The sequence below is a fragment of the Molossus molossus genome, unplaced genomic scaffold (genome assembly GCF_014108415.1).
Source record: "Molossus molossus isolate mMolMol1 unplaced genomic scaffold, mMolMol1.p scaffold_m16_p_13, whole genome shotgun sequence".
Taxonomy (NCBI): Eukaryota; Metazoa; Chordata; class Mammalia; order Chiroptera; family Molossidae; genus Molossus; species Molossus molossus.
Genome location: NW_023425348.1, coordinates 92,334,270 through 92,356,118, shown reverse-complemented (window position 1 = coordinate 92,356,118; position 21,849 = coordinate 92,334,270). Strand labels below are relative to the sequence as shown.

Sequence of the window (21,849 nt, the reverse complement as noted above, 5' to 3'; positions counted from 1 at the left end):
ATTTGGATCTCCTGAAAAAGAAAATAAAAATGTATTCCCAAAGTAGATCCTATTTGGATACATTTTTATTAGGTTGATTTAAAGATTTTTATTGATTGCCCTGGCCGGTTTGGCTCAGCGGTTAGAGCCTCGGCCTGCGGTCCAGAGAGACCCTGGTTCGGTTCCCGCTAAGGGCACATATCTTGGTTGCAGTTTGTCCCCAGTCCTGGTTGGGTCATGCCGGAGGCAGCCACTTGATGTGTCCCTTTCATGTCGATGTTTCTCTCTCCCTCTCTCCCTCCCACTCTATCTGAACAAAAAATGGAAGGGTGTCCTCAGGTGAGGATAAAAATAAATAAATAAATAAAACCCAAAGAAATTTAAAAAATAAAGATTTTTATTGATTTATTTATAGCCCAGATTTATGACTGACAATGACGTTCTCCCCTCCCTTTATCAATTCTCTCATCTATCTTTCCTTCCTTTGAGTTGGTGGAGACAAAAAGAATTTGAGTACCTTAAACATTCTCCCGAGAAAGCACTTGAGAGGCCTTTCTACACGTTTGAACAATTATATGCTCCTTCTAAAAGGAAAGGGTATGGTATCAAGACAAGAGATATCCCTGACTGTGCCTTATCTTCTTTAGGGGAACTGAAGGGTAAACAACCTGGAGCAATTAATGGTTAGTCAGCTATGAAACTATTAATACCAAATAGCAATAAAAAAGCTGATGCCAGTGAACCAAGAAAGCAGTTCTAGAAAAGGAGATCACATGTTTTAGTCAGTCTGAACAAACAATGATAATTCTCATAGCTAACATTTATATATTATTTAAGCCTCCTGACAACTCAATGAAGTAGATATGACAAGTATTATCGAATCACTTTATAGATAAGAAAACTGAGATTTACAGAATTTGACTGACTTTCTGAAGGTCCTACAAAAGTTAAGTGACTGAATTTGAACCAGTCTTACTCATAGATCAATGCTGTTTCAGTATATACTCATTCAGTAGAAACCTGTTTTTGTTCAAGTCAGCTTCACTGTGCTAGATATTGAAGGTACAGAGTTCCAAAACATGTTACTTGATCTCAAGGAACTTGGAATCTAAAGGAAAAGATAGGCAAACAAATCATTATAATACAGTGTAATATGTATCATGATAGAGGTAAGCACTAAATACTGTGATAGCATTGAGGAAGGGTACCTACCCCAGTGGGAAGGGGGTCAAGATTTAGGTCTTGATGAGACTGTAAAACAGATTTTCTAGGTATAAGGGGTTTAGAGACTTGAAAGAATAGGAAGTTGTCATCAGAGTGATAAAGGAGAAGAACTAACTATAAATAAAGATGGATATCTCAGTGTCCACAAGTTCTACCTTGTAAATGAGGTTGAAAATGATGATATTATATAAGAACCCAACTTAAAAAATATAATAAGATATATCCCAAAATAATAGCACAAATTCCTCCTAAAGCAGTCATACTACATACCTAATAAAGCTTTAACCATCTCATTACCAAGATAGAGTTCTAACTATCAATCTTAATGGGTAATATTTTTCTTGCCATTAGTTTGCTTTTCAAATATAATTCTATCACAAAGCCCAGGATAATATGGCAGCAAGGTTATGCTACACTGAAGTTGAATGAACTTGGTACTGAATCTGTATGCCTTGCATCAATCTTGTTTTACCACTTACCGACTTTCTGACCAATTAAATCAGTACCTTTTGGAGTGGGACACAAATATTAATATTTTGGAAGCTCCCAGGTGATTTAAAATCTGTGCAGGGAATTTTAGGAACCAATGCCTTATTTCATTTCAACTTGGAACTGTGATGCACCTAGGCTTTTCTTTCCTGTTATTAGATTGGCACAAAAATAAGAACCAAAATAACAGTGATTTATAGAACCACAACAAAACCTGCCTCAAAAGTCATCTGGAAAGGTGTTACCCTTGATATGTCCTGAGAATAGCTGACTTCCTCTGAAGTCCAATTCAGTTTTGCAGAGAATCCAGGCAGTACAGATTGCATTTCTGTGTAAGAAAAAAATAGCAATAAAACAGAACAAGCAGTTTGAATAAGCACCAGAATTTCTGGAATTGTTTACTAAACTTAAGAGCCAAGAAGGCTTTTCCCTGATGAAAAGATTATCTGCAAAATTTAAAGTATGACTGGAAATAGCTTTGCATTAGCAAATTGCTTGAACATTTAGAATTACATTATGGGGTTAAGACAATTAGTCTCATGTTTTCAATTTTTCACATTTGCTAAATCATTTGTATTTTCAGTTAATTTCCACAAGGTCACATCCAATGCCAGAAATCTTCAGAGCCGATAGCTCTATCTGATATTCTTATATTTTTAAATAAATCAGTGCATTATTTAATAAACACAAATCTAGTAAGTGAGCTTATTTAGAAGTGAAAGCAGAAAAATTCAAGAATGACCCTCTCATACATTTACCTAATATAGTATATTCTTTATTACAGTAATCTTTAACAAAGAAAAGCAAATCTTGCCACTTTAATTCATAAGTTAAGCACTTGGTGTATTTACATGAGTCGACTCAACTATCTTTCCACAAGGCATCAGTGAGTCCTGGCTCATTATCAACAACGAGAACCTCAAAGTATGCACCACCCTTCTTCCTTTCTATATCTGGCACTCATATTACAGAAGGAAAAAATAAATTTCCCATTTTTTAAATGCTATCCCTTTTTCCCTCTCTACAGTAGTATTATAAAGGAGAACTAACTACAAATAGAGATATATCTCAGCCTCCACAAGTTCTACCTTGTAAATGAGGCTGACAATGATGATGTTATATAAGAACCCAACTTTAAAAATGTAACAACAAGAAGATATATCCCAAAGTAATAGCACAACTTTCTTCTAAAGCAATCATACTACATACCTAATAAAGCTTTAACCATATCAAAAAGTATGGACATTACCAAGATCAAGTTCTAACTATCAATCTTAATGGGTAATATTTTCCTTGCCATTTTTTTTGCTTTTCAAATATAATTTCATCACAAAGCCCAGGATAATATGGCAGCAAGGTTATGCTACACTGAAGTTGAATGAACTTAGAACTGAATCAGGGTGCCTTGCTTCAATCTTCAGTTTTACCACTTACTGACTTTCTGACCTAAGGCGACCCCCATTTTTTTTTTCTGTGATTCAGTTACCTTTCTGTGAAGTAAGAAAAAAGTGTTACTGAATCCTACTTCTCTTTAAAGGAGTAATATAGCAGAATGGGGAAAACATGTAGATACGCGAGAAAAAGGCTTTTCAATAACTGAATTCTCCAGAAATCTTAATGACAATTAAAATAAAATATGTGGTTATTTGGGGGAGGGGGATAGATTTTTTTTAATCCTCACCGAGGATAATTTTTTTCCATTTATCTACAGATAGAGTGGGAAGAAGGGAGGGAGGGAGGGAGAGAGAGAGACAGAGAGACAGAGAGAAACATCGATGTGAGAGAGACACACTGATTGGTTGCCTCCCACACGACTCCACATGACCCCACCCAGGACCAGGAATCAAACTGAAACCAAGGTACATGGTCCTTCACCAGAATCAAACTCCAACGCTGAGCCAAACTGGCCAAGATGGGGGAGGGGATTGTCAATTTTAATTACCTTACTCCATACACATGCACACACACAAAATCAAGATGACTGACAATAAAATTAAATAAAAGCCTTCTATTTCAAGATAAGTTGGGCATACGTTGAAATCCCATCTTCCCAAACACATAAAATCATAAAACAAATATTTTTAGATTTTAATAAATATACAGTAATGGTAAGAAAAAAAGAAATGAGAAATCTTTATAGACCAAACACGGAGAGGTATTCTTCCTTCACCGTCATTAAGAAAAAAAGAGACAATCCACAGTGGTAAGTAAGGATCAAAGATGCACCATATTTAGGGCTTGAACTAAGTAAAAATCATGGGGCTAAAATTGCAACACCCATAGGTTTAAGAGCAAGAGCCACATAGACCACACATAGGAGGTCTGAGCAAAGGACTAAAACAAAAACAAAGGCCAGACATGTGCTGCCTGTCTACCTGAGGGTTGGTGAAAGCCAAGTAATGCTAATAGCAGCATGAAGAATCAGGGCCACAGAATCATGTCATATAAGTGGGGATGAGACTCAGAACTACATAATCTATTAAGATACAAGAGGTTTGTATCTTGCCCCCCAAAAGCAAAGTTTATTCCAAGATATACATACACCCTACAACATACAATTAACAGTTGAAAGCAAAAATAATAACATTGTAAGGCATGAATTATGACATTTGAAAATGCCCAAAATAGAGAAAAAAAAACTGAATTATTCCCCCTACATAAAATAAATATACAGAAGTTCATCCTGATATAAATATTGAATAAATAAATAAAAAGTGAAAAGGGAACAGCTCTTCCTTACAGATAAATCCAATAAATAAATGCAGAAGGAATGAGGACATATTAAATCACAATAACACTACAATAATAATTCCTTTGCAAAATCCACCAATGAATGCTAAATTAGTAGATGGAAGTTTAAGGAGAAATAGGATATTTGCACAGTCTTATAGATTTCCCCAAATATTTAAAAAGTATACAGAGTAACTCTACTTAGAAAAATCTGGCAGATAACACATGAACCAAGTGATCAAATTTAAGATTAGCAATAACATGACATCAATATTACCAATCTCCTGACATAATACACTGAAAAGGACACATATTCTCTCTAGTATTCTTCCCAACAATATATAACCTCAATCTAATAAAAGAAAATATTAAACAATCTCAAATTGAATGACATTCTATATAATACCTGACAAGTGTCAAGATCATGAAAGAAAATAAGAAAGGAACCATCACATATTAAAAGAGATTAATAAGACAGGACAGCCCTGGCCGGTTTGGCTCAGCGGTTGGAGCGTCGGCCTGCAGACCAGAGAGTCCCGGGTTCGGTTCCCGCTAGGGGCATGTACCAAAAAATAAAATAAAGTTAACAATATTAAAAAAAAAAAAAAAAAGACAGGACAATTAAATGCAAAGTGATACCTGAAATGGATCCAGGAACCAAAGAAGAATATCAGTGGAAAAAACTGGTAAAATCTTTTTTTTAAAATTATTGATTTTACAGAAAGAGGAAGTGAGAGGGAGAGAGAGATAGAAACATCAATGAGAGAGAACATTGATTGGCCACCTCCTACATGCTCCCTACTGGGGATTTGGCCCACAACCCGGGCATGTGTTCTGACCAGGAATTAAACCAGTGACCTCTTGGTGTATAGGTGGATGCTCAACCTCTGAGCCATACCAGCCGGACAAAAAACTGGTAAAAATCTTAATAAAGTCTGTAATTTAGTTAATAGTATTTTACCGATGTTAATTTCTTTGTTTCAGTAATTGTACTATAGTTATTTAAAATATTGCTCTGGCTGGTATTGCTAAATGGTTAGAGCATCGGCACTCGCACCAAAGGGTCTTGGGTTCGATTACCTGTCAAAGGCATGTACCTGGGCTGCAGGTTCAATCCCACGGTGGGGGAGGCAACCAATCAATGTCTCTCTCTCACATAGGTGTCTCCCTCCCTCCTTCTCTATCTCTCTCTTCTCCTTCCTCCCTTACTCCTTTCCTCCCTCCCACTCTCTGTAAGAATCAATGGAAAAATCCTTGGGTGAGGATTAAAAACAACATACATATAAATTGTAAGGGACCCTGGCTGGGTAGCTCAATTGGTTAGAGCATTGTCCTGATATACTAAGATTGTGGGTTTGATCCCCAGTCAGGGCACATACAAGCATCAACCAATGAATGCATAAATAAGTAGAACAACAAATCGATGTTTCTCTTTCTCTCTCCCTCCCTTTCTCTCTCTGTAAGACCAATCAATCAATAAACAATATTAATTATAGAGGAAGCTGGGTAAAAGGTATACAGAAACTCTTTGTACTGTTTTTACAACTATTCTGTAAGTCTAAAATTAATTTTAAATTAAAAGTATAGGCTAGCTGGTGTGGCTCAGTGGTTGAGTGTCGACCAATACACCAAGAGGTTGCCGGTTTGATTCCCGGTCAGGACACATGCCTAGGTTGTGGGCCTGATCCCCAGTGTGGGGCACACAGGAGGCAGCCAATTGATGTTCTCTCTCATTGATGCTTCTATCTCTCTCTCCATCTCCCTTCCTCTCTCTCTCTCTAATATCAATAAAGAAAAATTAATTAATTAAAAGTGTAACTATCCTTCAAATGAACGAAACTGAACCAATACCTTACACCCTACAAAAAATTAACTCAAAATGGATTAAAAAGTTAAATGTAGCCCTGGCCAGTTTGGTTCAGCGGTTAGAGCATCGGCCTGCGGTCCAAAGAGACCCGGGTTCGGTTCCCGCGAAGGGCACGTACCTCGGTTGCAGTTTGTCCCCGGCCCTGGTTGGGTCGTGTGGGGGCAACCACTCAATGTGTCCCTTTCACGTTGATGTTTCTCTCTCTCTCTCTCTCTCCCTCCCACTCTATCTGAACAAAACAAAACAAACAAACAAAAAATTTTTAAAAAGTTAAATGTAAAACCTAAAACCATAAAAAATCCTAGAAGAGCCCTGGCTGGTTTGGCTCAGCAGTTAGAGCGTCAGCCCATGGACCAGAGAATCCCGGATTCGGTTCCTGATGAGGGCATGTACCTCGGTTGCAGTTTGTCTCCGGCCTGGTTGGGGTCGCATAGGTGGCAACCACTCGATGTGTGTCTCTCACATAGATTTTTTCTCTTGCTCTTTTCCTCCCTCTCTCCCTCCCACTCTATCTGAAGATAAATGCAAAAATGTCCACGGGTGAGGATAAAAAAAAAAAAAAAATCCTAGAAGAAAACATAGGTAGTAAACATTGACATTAGTCTTGCTGATGGTCTATTTTTTTATTTGATGCCAAAAAATAAACAAGGGAGACTATATCAAACTAAAAAGCTGCTACACGGCAAAGAAAACCATCAACAAAATGTCAAAGACAACCTAATAAATGGGAAAAAAAGTTTGCAAATCATATATCTGATAGTTAATATCCAAAATACATAAAGAACTCATATAATTCCAGAGCAAAATAGCAAACAACCTGAAATGGGCAGAGGATCTGAACAGTCATTTTTCCAAAGAATACATACACATGGCCAAGAGGTGCATGAAAAGATGCTCAACATCACTAAGTATCAGGGAAATACAAATTAAAACCGCAATGAGCCCTGGCCAGTTTGGCTCAGCAGTTAGAGCACCTGCCCCTGGACCAAAGAGTTGTGGGTTTGATTCCCAGTCAAGGGTGCATATCTTGGTTGAGGGTTTCATCCCTGGCCCCAGCCAGGGTAGTGTGGGAGGCAACCCATCAATACCCCCCTCCCCCTTCCTCCCTTCCATTCTATCTGAAAAAAAGTCAATGGACAAATATCCTTGGGTGAGGATTAAAAAAACAACACAATGAGATATCACCAGTTAGAATGAACTATTACAAAAAAGATAATAACAAGTGTTGTTGAGGATGTGGAGAAAAGGGAAGCCTTGTGCACAGTTGGTGGAAATGTAAATTGGTGCAACTGCTATTGAAAATAGTTTGGGGGTTCTTTTAAAAATTAAAAATAGAACTACCACATGATCCAGCTATTTCATTTCTGGATGTTTAACCAAAGAAAACAGAAGCACTATTTGAAAAGATATATGCACCCCCTTGTTCATTGCAGAATTGTTTACAATGGAAATTATTGTTCCAGGACATGAAAACAACCTAAATGTGTCTGCAGATGGATGAATGGATAAAGAAACACACACACACACAGACACACGGAATATTAATCAGCCATAAAAGGGAACAAAATCTTGCATTTGAGACAACATAGATGAATCTTGAGGGCAATATGCTAAATGAATTAAATCAGACAGAGAAAAACAAATAATCACTTATATGTAGAATCATTTTGTTTTGTTTTTAATCCTCACCCAAGGATATTTTTTTCAAATATCAGATAGAGTGGGAGAAGGAGAGAGAGAGAGACAGAGAGAGAAACATCAATGTGAGAGAGACACATCGATTGGCTGCCTCCCGTATGACCCTGACCAGGGCCGGGGACAAACTGAAACCGAGGTACGTGCCCTTGGCTGGAATCGAACCAAGGACTCTTTGGTCTGCTGGCTGAAGCTCTAACCACTGAGCCAAACTGGCCAGGGCTGTCAAATCTGTTTTAAAAAAACTAAAAGCTTATAGATATAGAGAACAGACTGGGGTTGCGGTAGGGAAAATACAAGATGAGCCTTGAAAATCCTAGAAAGTAAAGAAGTTCTTCAAAATGATGGGAATAGATTCGAAGACACAGCCCTGGCCAGTTTTGCTCAGCGGTTAGAGCGTCAGCCTGCGGTCCAGAGAGACCCCGGTTTGGTTCCCGCTAAGGAAACCGAACCTTGGTTGCGGTTTGTCCCTGGCCCTGGTTGGTCATGTGGGTGGCAGCCACTCGATATGTCCCTTTCACGTCGCTATTTCCATTAGTTTTGGCAACGATTGATGATTTTCTAAGTCCTTTATCTCTTCTGCACTTATTAGCTCACATATTACCATAAAGAAGAGCTTTCCAACCTAGCCAGTTGATTTTTAGCGGTTAGAGCGTCAGCCTGCAGACCAAAAAGGCCCACGTTTGATTCCCAGTCAGGAGCACATACCTGGGTTGCAGGTTCAGTCCCTGGCCCCAGTTGGGGTCATGTGAGAGGCAACCAATCTATGTGTTTCTCTCACATCGATGTTTCTCTCCCTCCCTCCCTCCCTCCCTTCCACTCTATCTAAAAATCAATGAAAAAATATGCTTGGATGAGGATGAACAAAAAAAAAAAAAAGAAGAAGAAGAGCTTTTCTTTTTCCTTTATTTACATCAGTATGGAATAATGCATTCTTATGTTATTTAATGAGTTATAATCTCTTACTATCATTATTATCAAGATGTCAGTTCTTCCCAACTTGATCTACAGATCAAAAGCAATCCCAATAAAAATCCCAGCAAATTACTTTGTGAATACTGACAAACTGATTCTAAAGTTTATATGGAGAGGCAAAAGACCCAAAATAGCCAACTCAATTTTTGAGGAAAAAAAAATCTGAAAACTTACACTACCTGACCTCAAGTCTTACAATAAAGCTACAGTAATCAGGACAGAGTTCCATGACGTGAACCATCTCTCCACTTACTTAGTTATTCTTTGATATCTTTCATCAGAGTTTTATAGTTTTTATCATATAGATCTTTTTTTTCTTTATTGATTTTTGGAGAGAGAGGAAGGGAGAGGGAAAGAGACATAGAAACAATGATGAGAGGGAACATCAATTGGCCGCCTCCTGCATGCCCCCAACTGTGCATTATGCCCACAACCTGGGTATGTGCCCTAACCGGGAATCAAACCGGTGACCTCTTAGTGCTTGGGTTGATGCTCAATCACTGAGCCACACCGGTTGGGCCTCATATAGATCTTGTACATATTATTTATTGCTTAATACTGGGATTGAACCTGCAACCCAGGTACACGCCTTTGACGGGGAATTAAACCGAGACCCTTTGGTCTGAGGGCCAACACTCTAATAACTGAGCCACACTGGTCAGGGCACTAATGTGTTTTGTTTTTTCCTTTATTGATTTTAGAGAAAGAGGAAGGGAGAGGGGGAGAGAGATAGAAACATCGATGAGAGAGAACATCAATTGGCCACCTCCTGCATGCCCCCCACTAGAGATTGGGTCCACAATCTGGCATGTGCCCTAACCAGGAATGGAACTGGTGACCTCTTGGTGCATGGTTTGATGCTCAACCACTGAGCCACACCAGCCTGGCAGGACAGTAATGTGTTTTTAATTTGAAATTCCACTTGTTCATTGCTAATATATAGGGAGAAAAAAACTTATTGACATTTGTACATTAACCTTATATCCTTCAACCTTGTCATAATCACTTATTAGGCCATATAAAAATTTTAATCAGTTTGTCAATTTCTACAGAAAGTCTGCTGATACTATGATTGAGTTGAATATATAGATCAATTTGGGGAAAATGGACATCTTAGCAATACTGAACTTCCAATCTATGCACAGTTTATCTCGCCACTTATTTAATTTCTCTCAGCAATGTTTTGTAGCTTTCAACATAGAGATCTTCTACTTTTTATATTAAACTTGTCCTTAAATGTTTTTGATGCTATTAATAAATGAAACCTTTTTTTTTTTAATCCTCACCCGAGGACATTTTTGCATTTATCTTCAGATAGAGCAGGAAGGAGAGAGGGAGGAAGAGAGAGAAACATTGATGTGAGAGAGACACATTGACTGGTTGCCACCCACACAACTCCAACCGGGGCCAGGGACAAACAGCAACTGAGGTTCGTGCCCTCAGTGGGAACTGAACCCAGGACTCTCTGGACCACGGGCTGATGCTCTAACCGCTGAGCCAAACCAGTCAGGGCAATAAATGGAACTTTTTAATTTTGTTTTCTAATTGTTTGCTGCCAATATATAAAAATAAATATTTTTAGTATATTGACCTTGTATCTTCTGATCTTGCTAAATTCACATATTTCTTCTAATAGTTATTTTGCAGATTCCTTAGGATTTTATATATAAACAATCAAGTCATTTACATGACAGTTTTATTTCTGTGGTTCCAACCTCTATGACTTTTATTTCTTTTTCTTGCCCCATTACATTGGCTAGGATCTATACTATGATTTTTAAGTGATATTTTGAAAGATTTATTAGGAGATAATAAAATGCTTACTCTATGTGAAAAATGTAAGATATAGTATGCAAAAGGATATTTATGTAAAATATATAGGTAAAGGAAAAAATCTTTAAGAAAATATATTAAAATGTTCATAGTAATTACGTCTAGAATTATAGGTGATACTTGTTTCTTTCACTATTCTTTTGTTAATATCATGCATACAAAATATAAACAAAAACATTTTAATGTTCATATAGTGATTAAATATTCAAATAAACCTTGGATTTGATATATCAAATATAGACAAGTCTAGAATACCTGAAAAAGTAATTCCTGCCACCTATTAAGCTATGCAGTACACACTCTTTATATGTGGTAGTTAATATGCAAACAAATTTTTCTTTTTTGAGTGGGAATAAAAAGTATGTCTTTTTTTTTTTCTGTTATGATTTTTTTTTTCAATAACTAAAGAGAACTGACACTATCTAGTTTTCTTTGTTTTTTATCCTCACCTGAGGACATTTTTCCATTTTTTGTTCAGGTAGAGTGGGAGGGAGAGAGAAGAACAGAGAGAGAGAGAAACATCGATGTGAAAGGAACACATCGAGTGGCTGCCACCCGTGACTGACCAGAGCTGGGGACAAACCGCAACTGAGGTACATGCCCTTAGCGGAACTGAACCCGGGTCTCTCAAAACCGCAGGCCGGTGCTCTAACCACTGAGCAAAACCGGCCAGGGCTCTAGTTTTCTTATAGCTTCTCCAAAACAAGTGATTGACATTCAAGAAATCCTTTCAGAAAGTAAAACAAAGAGAAATTTTATTTAGAACCCAGTCTCATAATGCAGAGTAAAACTGTTATTAATACTAAAACATAACATGTATTAAGCATCTCCTATGTGTTGGGCACTATACTAACATTTTATAATATTACCCAACTAAATTCACATATCTCCACAAAGTAGGAATTGTTTTTATTCCCATTTTTACAACAGAAAAAAAAAAGTTCTTTTTTTTTTTTTTATCCTCACCCGAGGACATTTTTTCTATTTTTTGTTCAGATAGAGTGTGGGAGGGAGAGAGAGAGAGAGAGAAACATCGACGTGAAAGAGACACGTCGAGTGGTTGCCACCCACATGACCCAACCAGGGCCGGGGACAAACTGCAACCGAGGTACGTGCCCTTAGCAGGAACCGAACCCGGGTCTCTCAGGACCACAGGCCGACGCTCTAACCGCTGAGCCAAACCGGCCAGGGCGAAAAAAAAAAGTTCAAATGTTACACAGCAATGTAAAAGTTGGAGTTCAAGCATAGGGCTAACTGATTCTAAAGCCTGTGCTTTTAATCATTATATATAATTACTTAGAATGAAATAAATTCTAAAAATACAAGTAGCAGTATAGACAGCTTTTATTAATTGTATTCTCTTTGGCAAAGAACATCATCATATAAATAGCTGTTGTTTAAAGAAAGAACATTTTTAGTTGTTATTCCTATTCTTCAAGAACCTTCATAGTGATATTCCTGTATAAGTAGAGTATTAGGAGAAAATGAGATTTAGAAAATCATTAATTACATTAGACCTATCATTCCATAGCCAACTGTGCATCTTGAAACAAAATAGCATTACAACAGTGAAAATGATTCTCAATGATTTGTACATCATGGTAGCAAACCTAAAATACAACCTGCACAGTATCTTAGTCTGTTTGGGCTGCTATAAGAAAGTACCCATAGGCCCTGGCCAGGTAGCTCAGTTGGTTAGAACGTCGTCCCAATACATCAAGGTTGCAGGTTTAATCCCGGGTCAGGGCACATACAAGAATCAACCATGCCCGGCCGGTATGGCTCACTGGTTGAGTATTGCCCCATGCACCAAGAGATGGCCAGTTGAATTCCTGGTCAGGGCACATGCCCAGGTTGTGGGCCCAACTCCCATTGGGGGGCAGGCAGGAGGTGGCCAATAGATGTTCTCTCTCATCGATGCTTCTATCTCTCTCTCCCCCTTCCTCTTTTTCTAAAATCAATAAAGAAAAAAATTTTATTATTATTTTTTTTATCCTCACCCAAGGACATTTTTCCATTTTTTGTTCAGATAGAGTGGGAGGGAGAGAGAGAGAGAAACATTGATGTGAAAGGACACATCGAGTGGCTGCCACCGCACAACCCAACCAGAGCCGGGAACAAACTGCAACTGAGGTATGTGCCCTTAGCAGGAACCAAACCCGGGTCTATCTGGACCGCAGGCCGATGCTCTAACCACTGAGCAAAACCGGCCAGGGCAAGCTAGTATAATCTTAATACCAAAACAAAACAAAGACAATATAAAACAATCTCACTAGGAATATAGATGCAAAAATTAAATCCAGGATACATAAAAATTATAAGATCAAACTGTGACACAACTTCAAGAATATTTAATCAGAAAGTCTATCACCATAACTCATCCTATTAATAAAGATTAAAAAAACTATATCATAATCCCAAGAGATGAAGAAAAAGCACTTTAGAAAATACACCACTTATAACAAACACTACTAGCAAATTAAGAATGGAAAAGAAACTCCTTAACTGACAAGGAGCAAGTATAAAAATCTATATTAAATGTTATATTTAATGGTAGAATTTTAAGTAATCTCATCAAAGTAAGGCAAGACACAAATGCCTAATATTACCCCTGCTCTTCTAATCAATCCTAGCACTGTTCTAGCCAATAACAAGGAAAAGAAGTAAGCCATATATGGAGTAAAAAGAAAAAGACAAAAGTGTCATAATTTAGAGATGCTTTGATTGCCTATATAAATGATCCGAGAGAATCTACAGATAAACTATTAAAATTAAAATGAATACCACTCACAATAACAACAAAAACTGTGAGCCACTAGGAATAAATATAACAAAATTCACATCAAATCTTGAATGTATTCTCAATAGTGAAGTATGATTAGATAAACTTAACAGGGAAAGGAGTAAAGAAATATTAGGAAGCAAAAGAAGATAATTTATTTTAATTTCTTTTGATCTTCAATTAACCTTCTCTTTATAAAATCTTGGCATGTGTTATGTAAATCTGGCAGCAAGAGATTGTTTAGAACTTATCAAAAGCTTGAAGATTAAGTATGGATTTACAGAATAACCAATGACCTATGAGTCTACAAACTCTTCCTTACTTCTAAACTTAATATATGAAGTTGAAGTAAGTCTCAGTTTCCTCATCTCTGAAACAGGAATGGTGATAACAGTTAAATCACACCTACCTCTCAAGAATGAATGAGATCGCCCTGGCCAGTTTGGCTCAGCGGTTAGAGCGTCAGAATTGCGGTCCAGAGAGACCCGGGTTCGGTTCCCGCTAAGGGCATGTACTTCGGTTGCAGTTTGTCCCCGGCCCTGGTTGGTCGTGTGGGTGGCAGCCACTCGATGTGTCCCTTCACGTCGATGTTTCTCTCTCTCTCTCCCTTCCTCTCTCTCCCTCCCACTCTATCTGTACAAAAATGGAAAAATATCCTCGGGTGAGGATAAAAAAAAAAAAAAAAAAAAAAGAATGAATGAGATCATGTCTACAAAATGAGCTCCTGAGGGGAAAAGTGTTAGATATGTACTGGACCTTAGAATTGTTGATCTTGTAAGATACAAAATTATAATAGCTTTTTAAAAATCCTTACCTGAGGACATTCTTCCATTTATTTTCAGATAGACTGGGAGGGAGGGAGGGAGGGAGGGAGGGAGGGAGGGAGGGAGAAACATTGACTTCTTCCACTTACTTATGTATTCATTGGTTGATTTTTTAACTTTTTAATAATCCTCACCTGAGGATATGTTTCCACTGATTTTTAGAGTGGAAAGGAGAGGGGGAGAGAGAGAGAGAAACATTGATGTGTGGCTACTTCCTGCACACATCCCAACCTAGGATGGAACCCACAACCCAGGTATGTGCCCTGACTGGGAATTGAACTTGCAACCCCTTGGTGTATGGGACAATGCTCCAACCAACTGAGCTACCTGGCCGGCGCCATTGGTTGATTCTTGTATGTGCCCTGACAGGGATTGAACCCACAACCTTGGCATATTGGGATGATGTGCTAACCAACTGAGCTACCTGGCCAGGGCCTAAGGGAATATCTTCTAAGTTACCAAATGAGCACCTGGAACATACATACCTCCATTATAGCACTTATCGAATTGTATTTTATTTTCAGGGCTACTTCTCCCTATGACTTCCTTGTGACAAGGTAGGTGTTCAATAAAGGTATACTGGCCCTGGCTGGTTTGGCTCAGCAGTTAGAGTGTTGGCCCATGGACCAGAGAGTCCCGGATTTGGTTCCCGCCAAGAGCACGTACCTTAGTTGCAATTTGTCCCCGGCCCTGGTTGGGGTTGTGTGGGTGGCAACTAATTGATGTGTCTCTCTCACATTGATGTTTCTCACTCTCTCTTCTTCCCTCTCCCTCCCACTCTATCTGAAGATAAATGCAAAAATATCCTTGGATGAGGATAAAAAAATAAAGGTATACTGGATAAAAGTATAACAAGTTAGGGACGAGAGAAGAAAGAAAACAAAAAACAGAACACAAACCATTAGAGAGGTAGGAAAATAGGGAGGTTTTCTTGGTTACTGTTTATTAATCTAGCATAAATAAAAACACCCAGAAATATGAGCCTGTTTGTATAGGAATTGATCTGAAGTATACCAGATACAGAGAAAAAGTACCTTGATACAACCTTGATAGAATAGATTGAAGAGTAAAAGAAACTGATGTTGGATGGCTCTACAATGTACAGTTCCCCTACAGAGATGTCAGACATTATTTTAGGCAGAGAGAAATCAACTGAGCAATGAAGCAGACAACACAGTTAACAAACTGAATTCAGAGGCACACTATTAATTTTGTATAGAGATGTAATTTTTTTAGCATCTGAAAATCTGATGGTTAAGAATCAGCCACCAGAGACTTCCTGATGAAGCTAATTAAAGAATGTAAAGATTTGTAAATAGACCAATTTAAAGCAGTTTGCAAATAATAGTACAAGAATACTAAATAATTAACAATAGTAATAAAGGCATAAAGAGTGTTGTATAGCCCTAGCTGGTTTGGCTCAGCTGTTAAAACGTCGGCCTGTGGACCAATGAGTTTCAGGTTTGATTCTGGCCAAGGGCACATACCTACCTCAGCTGCGGTTTGTCCCTGGCCCTGGTCAGGTCGTGTGGGAGGCAACCAGTCCATGTGTCTCTATTACATGTTTCTCTCGGTCTCTCTCTCTCTCCCCCTCCCTCCCATTCTATCTGATGATAAATAGAAAAGTATCCTCAGGTGAGGAATAAAGATAAAAAAAAGAGTGACGAATAAACCAGAAAGCTAAAGAATTCAAATTTTGGTTGTGGAGAATTTCCTTTGTGAGCTTCAGTGAGTCATTTCTGTTGCTAATTAGTAAAAATAAATAGCATTATTGAGTGGATGTTAGTATTAAGAGTCTTAACAACTGAAGAGAAAACAGGCTAAAGTTGGTCATTAAATGTGATTAAAAGACTCAATTTTTATTGTATACTTAATGTGCAGTACTTCCTCTTTGTACAAAAGCCACCTCCCCTTTATCATAAGACTATAAAAATAGATGAAATAAACATGCATACAATTGCTTTGAGCTTTTAAATAACAATTAAATTAAATTAAGTCACCATGAAACAAACTGTCTAATGTCTGTATAAGCATCATAAACAGGTGGTTATTCCATAAACTATACACAACTCATTATCTTCTCTCTAGTAATAACAATGATAATAAAGCCATTCCCTTGTACTTACATGGCTTTTAGTCTCATGGAAATTGGGTAATTCTTTACCTTTTAGGAACTTCTTGTAGACCAAACCACCATAAATGCTTTCTGCAGAAGCAACTGTAAAAACAAAACAAAAAAAACAGAATACAAGAAAATATCATAAATAAAACAATTAAATAAATTTTATATAAAGAATCAAATGGGAGCCTGAAAACACTGCTTATTGACATAGCATAAAAAAAAAAATGGTGACCGCTACTAATGACTTCAGTAAAAATGAAGGCATCAAAAAAAAATTATGAGGCCAGCCCTGGCCAGTTTGGCTCAGCAGTTACAGTGTCAGCCTGCAGTCTCTCTGGACCGGGGTTTGGTTCCCGGTAAGAGCATGTACCTCAGTTGCAGTTTGTCCCCATCCCTGGTTGGTTCATGTGGCCCTGGTTGGGTCGTGCGGGTGGCAACCACTCAATTTGTCCCTTTCATGTTGATGTTTCTCTCTCTCTCTCTCTCTCTCTTCCTCTCTCTCCCTCCCACTCTTATCTGAATGAAAAATGAAAAAATGTCCTCGGGTGAGGATAAAAAAAAATTATGAGGCCACATGACTGGGGACAGAATAACTTCTTGGAGATGGGACCAAAGACCAAGTCTTTTCACCTATATTTAACACCAAGACTGCCTCTTTGGATATTATTATTCCTGGTAGGAAAAGAATTTAGGAAGATTGCAAACTACAGCTAGTTACCATGCTGATAACCTATATTCCAGTATAAAATTCAAATGAAAATTTTGGCCCTTCTTTTAACCAGTTTACTCTTTAGTAGAAAATACTTTACTAGTATCAGGTAAGAATTCTCTGTACTTAGAGTTCTAAATCTAACATTATGACATTTGGAACAATAATTCTTCAGGGGAGGAGGGTGAGGAAAGAAGCAGGCACCTAAGAAGATAAATGGGAATCACGTGGACACTTTTTCCAAATTCAACATGCCCTCAGGAATGTGACTCGATAATTAAGACTCTAAGAATCACTGCCATAGGAACCAATGGAAATGTGTTTATCCCTCAAGAAATGTGTATTTCAAGCAGGGAAAAAAGGTTGAGAATCACTGAACTAGATAAGAGGCAACACCATTATCTAAAGGTGTGCTGTTCAATACAGTAGCCACTTACTACATGTAGCTATTTAAATTTAGCTAAATTTAAAAAAAAATCAGTTCCTCAGTCATACTAGTCAGCCATGTTTCAAGTGCTCAATAGGCAAGTGTGACTAATGGTTACTGTACTGAACAGCACAGATATAGAACATTTCTGTCATCACAAGAAGTTCTATTGGATAAGCAATGACCTAGATCTCCAGATTCTGAATGATCTGGACAAATGTACATACTTCAAAAGACATGAGTCCAAGTAGCATAGAACATTTAATAAGAAACAATCATCTTTTTTTTTCTTAGTGTTTCTCACAGGCATACACTGGTCCTAATTAAAAGGAGAGTGGGTCATTGAGAAAGAGAACAGGTAGGAGCAGGTCTGTGCTACTGATTAGTGAGGAGCTAGAACATTAACAAGAAAAATAACAAAACCTGTATATCTTACAGTGTGTCCTTGATATTTTTCAATTGCATGTCACACTGTTTCTTCTAACATCTTTTCTTAGTTTTAACAAGTATCATGTCAACAATTGTTGAAAATGCGTCACTTTTGGTGCATGTGCTCAGGGAAAGCAATCATCCTACACCCCACCCAGCCTTCAACTTTCAGCTATATTTCTGTTTCTGTACTCAAGTGCTGTCCTTTAAATGCAAAGATGACAGTAGAGACTAATTGTAGAACACATTTTGTTTGTTTTAATTTTTCTCTTTATTTTTTTTAGAAAGAAACAAAAGTTTAAAGCTTTTTGTTTTTATTTTTATTTTATCTTATATTTTTTCTTTATTGATTTTAGAGAGAGATGAAGGGAGAGGGAGAGAAAGAGAAACATCAAGGAGAGAAAACATCGATTGGCTGCCTCCTGCATGCCCCCCACTGGGGATTTGGCCCACAACCTAGGCATGTGCCTTGACCAGGAATTAAACCGGCGACCTCTTGGTACATGGGTCAACACTCAACCACTGAGCCACACCAGCCGGGCAGAACACATTTTTATTTATTTATTTTTTATATTTTAATTTTTTTTTTTAAATTTTTCTTTATTGATTTTAGAGAGAGAGGAAGGGAGAGGGAGAGAGAGATGGAAACATCGATGAGAGAGAACATCGACTGGCCGCCTCCTGCACGCCCCCGACTGGGGGTCGGGCCCACAACCTGGGCATGTGCCCTGACCGGGAATCGAACCAGCGACCTCTTGGTGCAGGGTCGACGCTCAACCACTGAGCCACACCAGCCGGGCCAGAACACATTTTTAAAGCAATAGCATTCCCTCATTAGAACAGAAGATGATCTTTAAAATAATTTTTTAAAAGAGCTATGAGGTGAAAGATGTTTGGGAAATGCTATATAAAGACCATTTTGAATGATTTACAGTCCACTCTGGTTATATTAAAGGTTCTGAGAAGATTATAGTAATGAAACTTTATTTTTATTTTTTGTTAATCCTCACCTGAGGATATTTTTTCCACTAATTTTTTTTTTTTAATCCTCACCCGAGGACATTTTTCCATTTTTGTTCAGATAGAGTGGGAGAGAGAGAGAGGAAGAAAAAGAGAGAGAAATATCGACATGAAAGGGACACATCAAGTGTCTGCCTCCCGCACAACCCCACCAGGGCCAGGGACGAATCGCAACCAAAGTACGTGCCCCCGACTGGAATAGAACTCGTGACTCATTGGTCCACGGGCCAACACTCTAACCACTGAGCAAAATTGGCCAGGGCTCCATTGATTTTTAGAGAGAGCGGAAGAGAAGGGAGTAGGGAAGAGAGAGCGAGAGAAACATTGATGTGCAAGAGACACAATGAAGGGACCAGGGATCAAACCTGCAACCCAGGGCAAGTAATGAAACTTTAGATTCCACTTTGTAAAGTATATAATCGTCTAATTGCTATGCTGTACACCTGATACTAATACAAAATGCTAAATGTAAACTGTAATTTAAAAAAATAATAAAACTCGTTGATTTCTAACCAGCATTCCCCAAATTTAGATGACTACATAACTCCTTTCTAATAACTCATCCTGTAGCACACATTGTGGGAAATATTGCAACTAACAACACTTGTTAAAGCCTCCAACAATTACTGATGGAAAGAAACCACATAGTTATCTCTCAGTATGGATTATTCCAGTAATAAAACTTGCTGGTTTGGATTATTCCAGTACTAAAACTTGCTGGTTTGGATTATTCCAGTACTAAAACTTGCTGGTTTGTTGTAAAGTTGAATTTCGTGTTTCTAAAAGAGGTTTTGAAGAACTAAGCCTTGGAACTTGTGATTATGACCTTATTTGGAAATATGGTCTTTATGAATATTATCAAGTTAAGATAAGGTCCTACCAGATTAGAGTGACCTTAAATCCCAGTAGTATCCCTAGAAGGTCACATGAAGATCCAGACAGATTAAAACAGGGGAGAACATCACGTGAAGACAGAAGCAAGACTGGAGTATTACGTCAACAAGCCAAGAAACACCAAAGGTCTGCCAGAATCTAGGACAGAGGCATGGAATAGATTTCTCCCTCAGAGACTCCAGATATCCTACTGATATCTTGATTTTGGACTTCTAGCCACCATAACAATGAGAGAATAAATTGATTTTGTTTTAAGACACCTAGTTTGTGGTACTTTGTTACAACAGTCCTAGGTAAGTAATACATGGTACTTCATGATCAAAGACTTCAGACCAAAGACACCACCATCACACTTTCAGGTAAAGATGGCAGATTGAACATACACATCTCTTTTACTCCCTCCTAGAATCTGAATAAAACAATAGAAATGGGATTTTTTTTTATCCTCACCCAAGGACATTTTTGCATTTATCTTCAGATAGAGTGGGAGGGAGAGAGGGAGGAATATATAGAGAGAAACATCGATAAGAGAGAGACACATGGAGTGGTTGCCACCTGCACAACCCCAACTGGGTCCAGGGACAAACTGCAACTGAGGTACATGTCCTTAGCGGGGACCAAACCTGGGACTCTCTGGTCCGCGGGCCAACGCTCTAACTGCTGAACCAAACCAGCTGGGGCAGAAATGGGATTTTTTTAAAAAGGAATAAGCTACAAGGATAGAGAATAAGACACGAAGATGACTGTGATAAAATTCTAGAAACTGAAAAGCAGAAGAACTAGTGGGAAAGGATGTAGGAGACATGACAAATTGAATTACAAACCAAAAAACAACCCAAAGGATACAACAAAATCCCCAAAGACTCAGGTATGGCAGTATCAGGAACTTCTGGAAGTAGGGGTGGGGTGGGAGCTAAAATAAGAAAAGTAGGCTGAAAAAAATTTAATTTAGGAAGTAGTCAGATCTTTAGAGTTCCTCCTCCATTCAGCATTCTAGGAACTGGCACTCCTTAATCTTGGTGGGGGTGGGGGTGGGGGTGAGAGAGGGAGAGGTTATTTCTTAAAAAAGTAGAACATTGCCCTGGCCAGTTTGGCTCAGTGGTTAGAGCATCAGCCTGCGGTTCAGAAAGACAGGGTTCGGTTCCCACTAAGGGCACCTGCCTCGGTTGCAGTTTGTCCCCGACCCTGGTTGGTCGTGCGGGTGGCAGCCATTCGATGTGTCCCTTTCACGTCGATGTTTCTCTCTCTCTCTCTCTCTCTCTCTCTCTCTCCCTCCCTCCCTCTCTCCCTCCCACTCTATCTGAACAATAAAGTGGAAAAATGTCCTCGGGTGAGGATAAAGAAAAAAAAAAAGTAGAACATTGCCCTAGCTGGTTTGGCTCAGCGGTTAGAGCGTCGGTCTGCAGACCAAAGAATCTCGGGTTCAATTCCAATCAGGGTTGTGTGGGAGGCAACCAATTGATGTGTCTCTTTCATACTGACGTTTCTTTCTCTCTCTCACCCTGCCCTCTCCTTCCCTCCTTCCCACTCCATCTGAAGATAAATGAAAAAATATCCTCTGGTGGGGACTTAAAAAAAAAAGAGTAGAACATGGGTCTCTGGACTGATAACCAAAGTAGTACTAAAAACAAATAGATTAAGCTCAGATTGAGTGTCATCCCATGCCATGGACTGAGAGGCCCCAGTTCTATTCCTGGTCAGGGCACATGCCTGAGTTGTAGGCTCAATCCCCAGTAGAGCGTGTGCAGGGGGCAGCCGATCAATGTTTCACTCTCACATTGATGTTTCTATCTCTCTTCCCCTTCCTTTCTCTCTAGAATATCAATAAAAACTTATTTCAAAACAAACAA

General features: G+C 38.5%; 1 protein-coding gene across 1 annotated transcript in view; it reads right to left on the bottom strand.

Moving 5' to 3' along the window:
• Positions 1-21,849, bottom strand: part of CUNH11orf80 (chromosome unknown C11orf80 homolog) — a 74,797-nt gene that overhangs the window by 43,534 nt on the left and 9,414 nt on the right. The window contains exons 2-3 of the mRNA XM_036259680.1: positions 16,563-16,616; positions 1,911-2,020 (exon numbers count right to left, since the gene is read on the bottom strand). Coding sequence (XP_036115573.1) covers positions 1,911-2,020; positions 16,563-16,616 — 164 coding nt within the window. The remainder of the gene's footprint in view (positions 1-1,910; positions 2,021-16,562; positions 16,617-21,849) is intronic.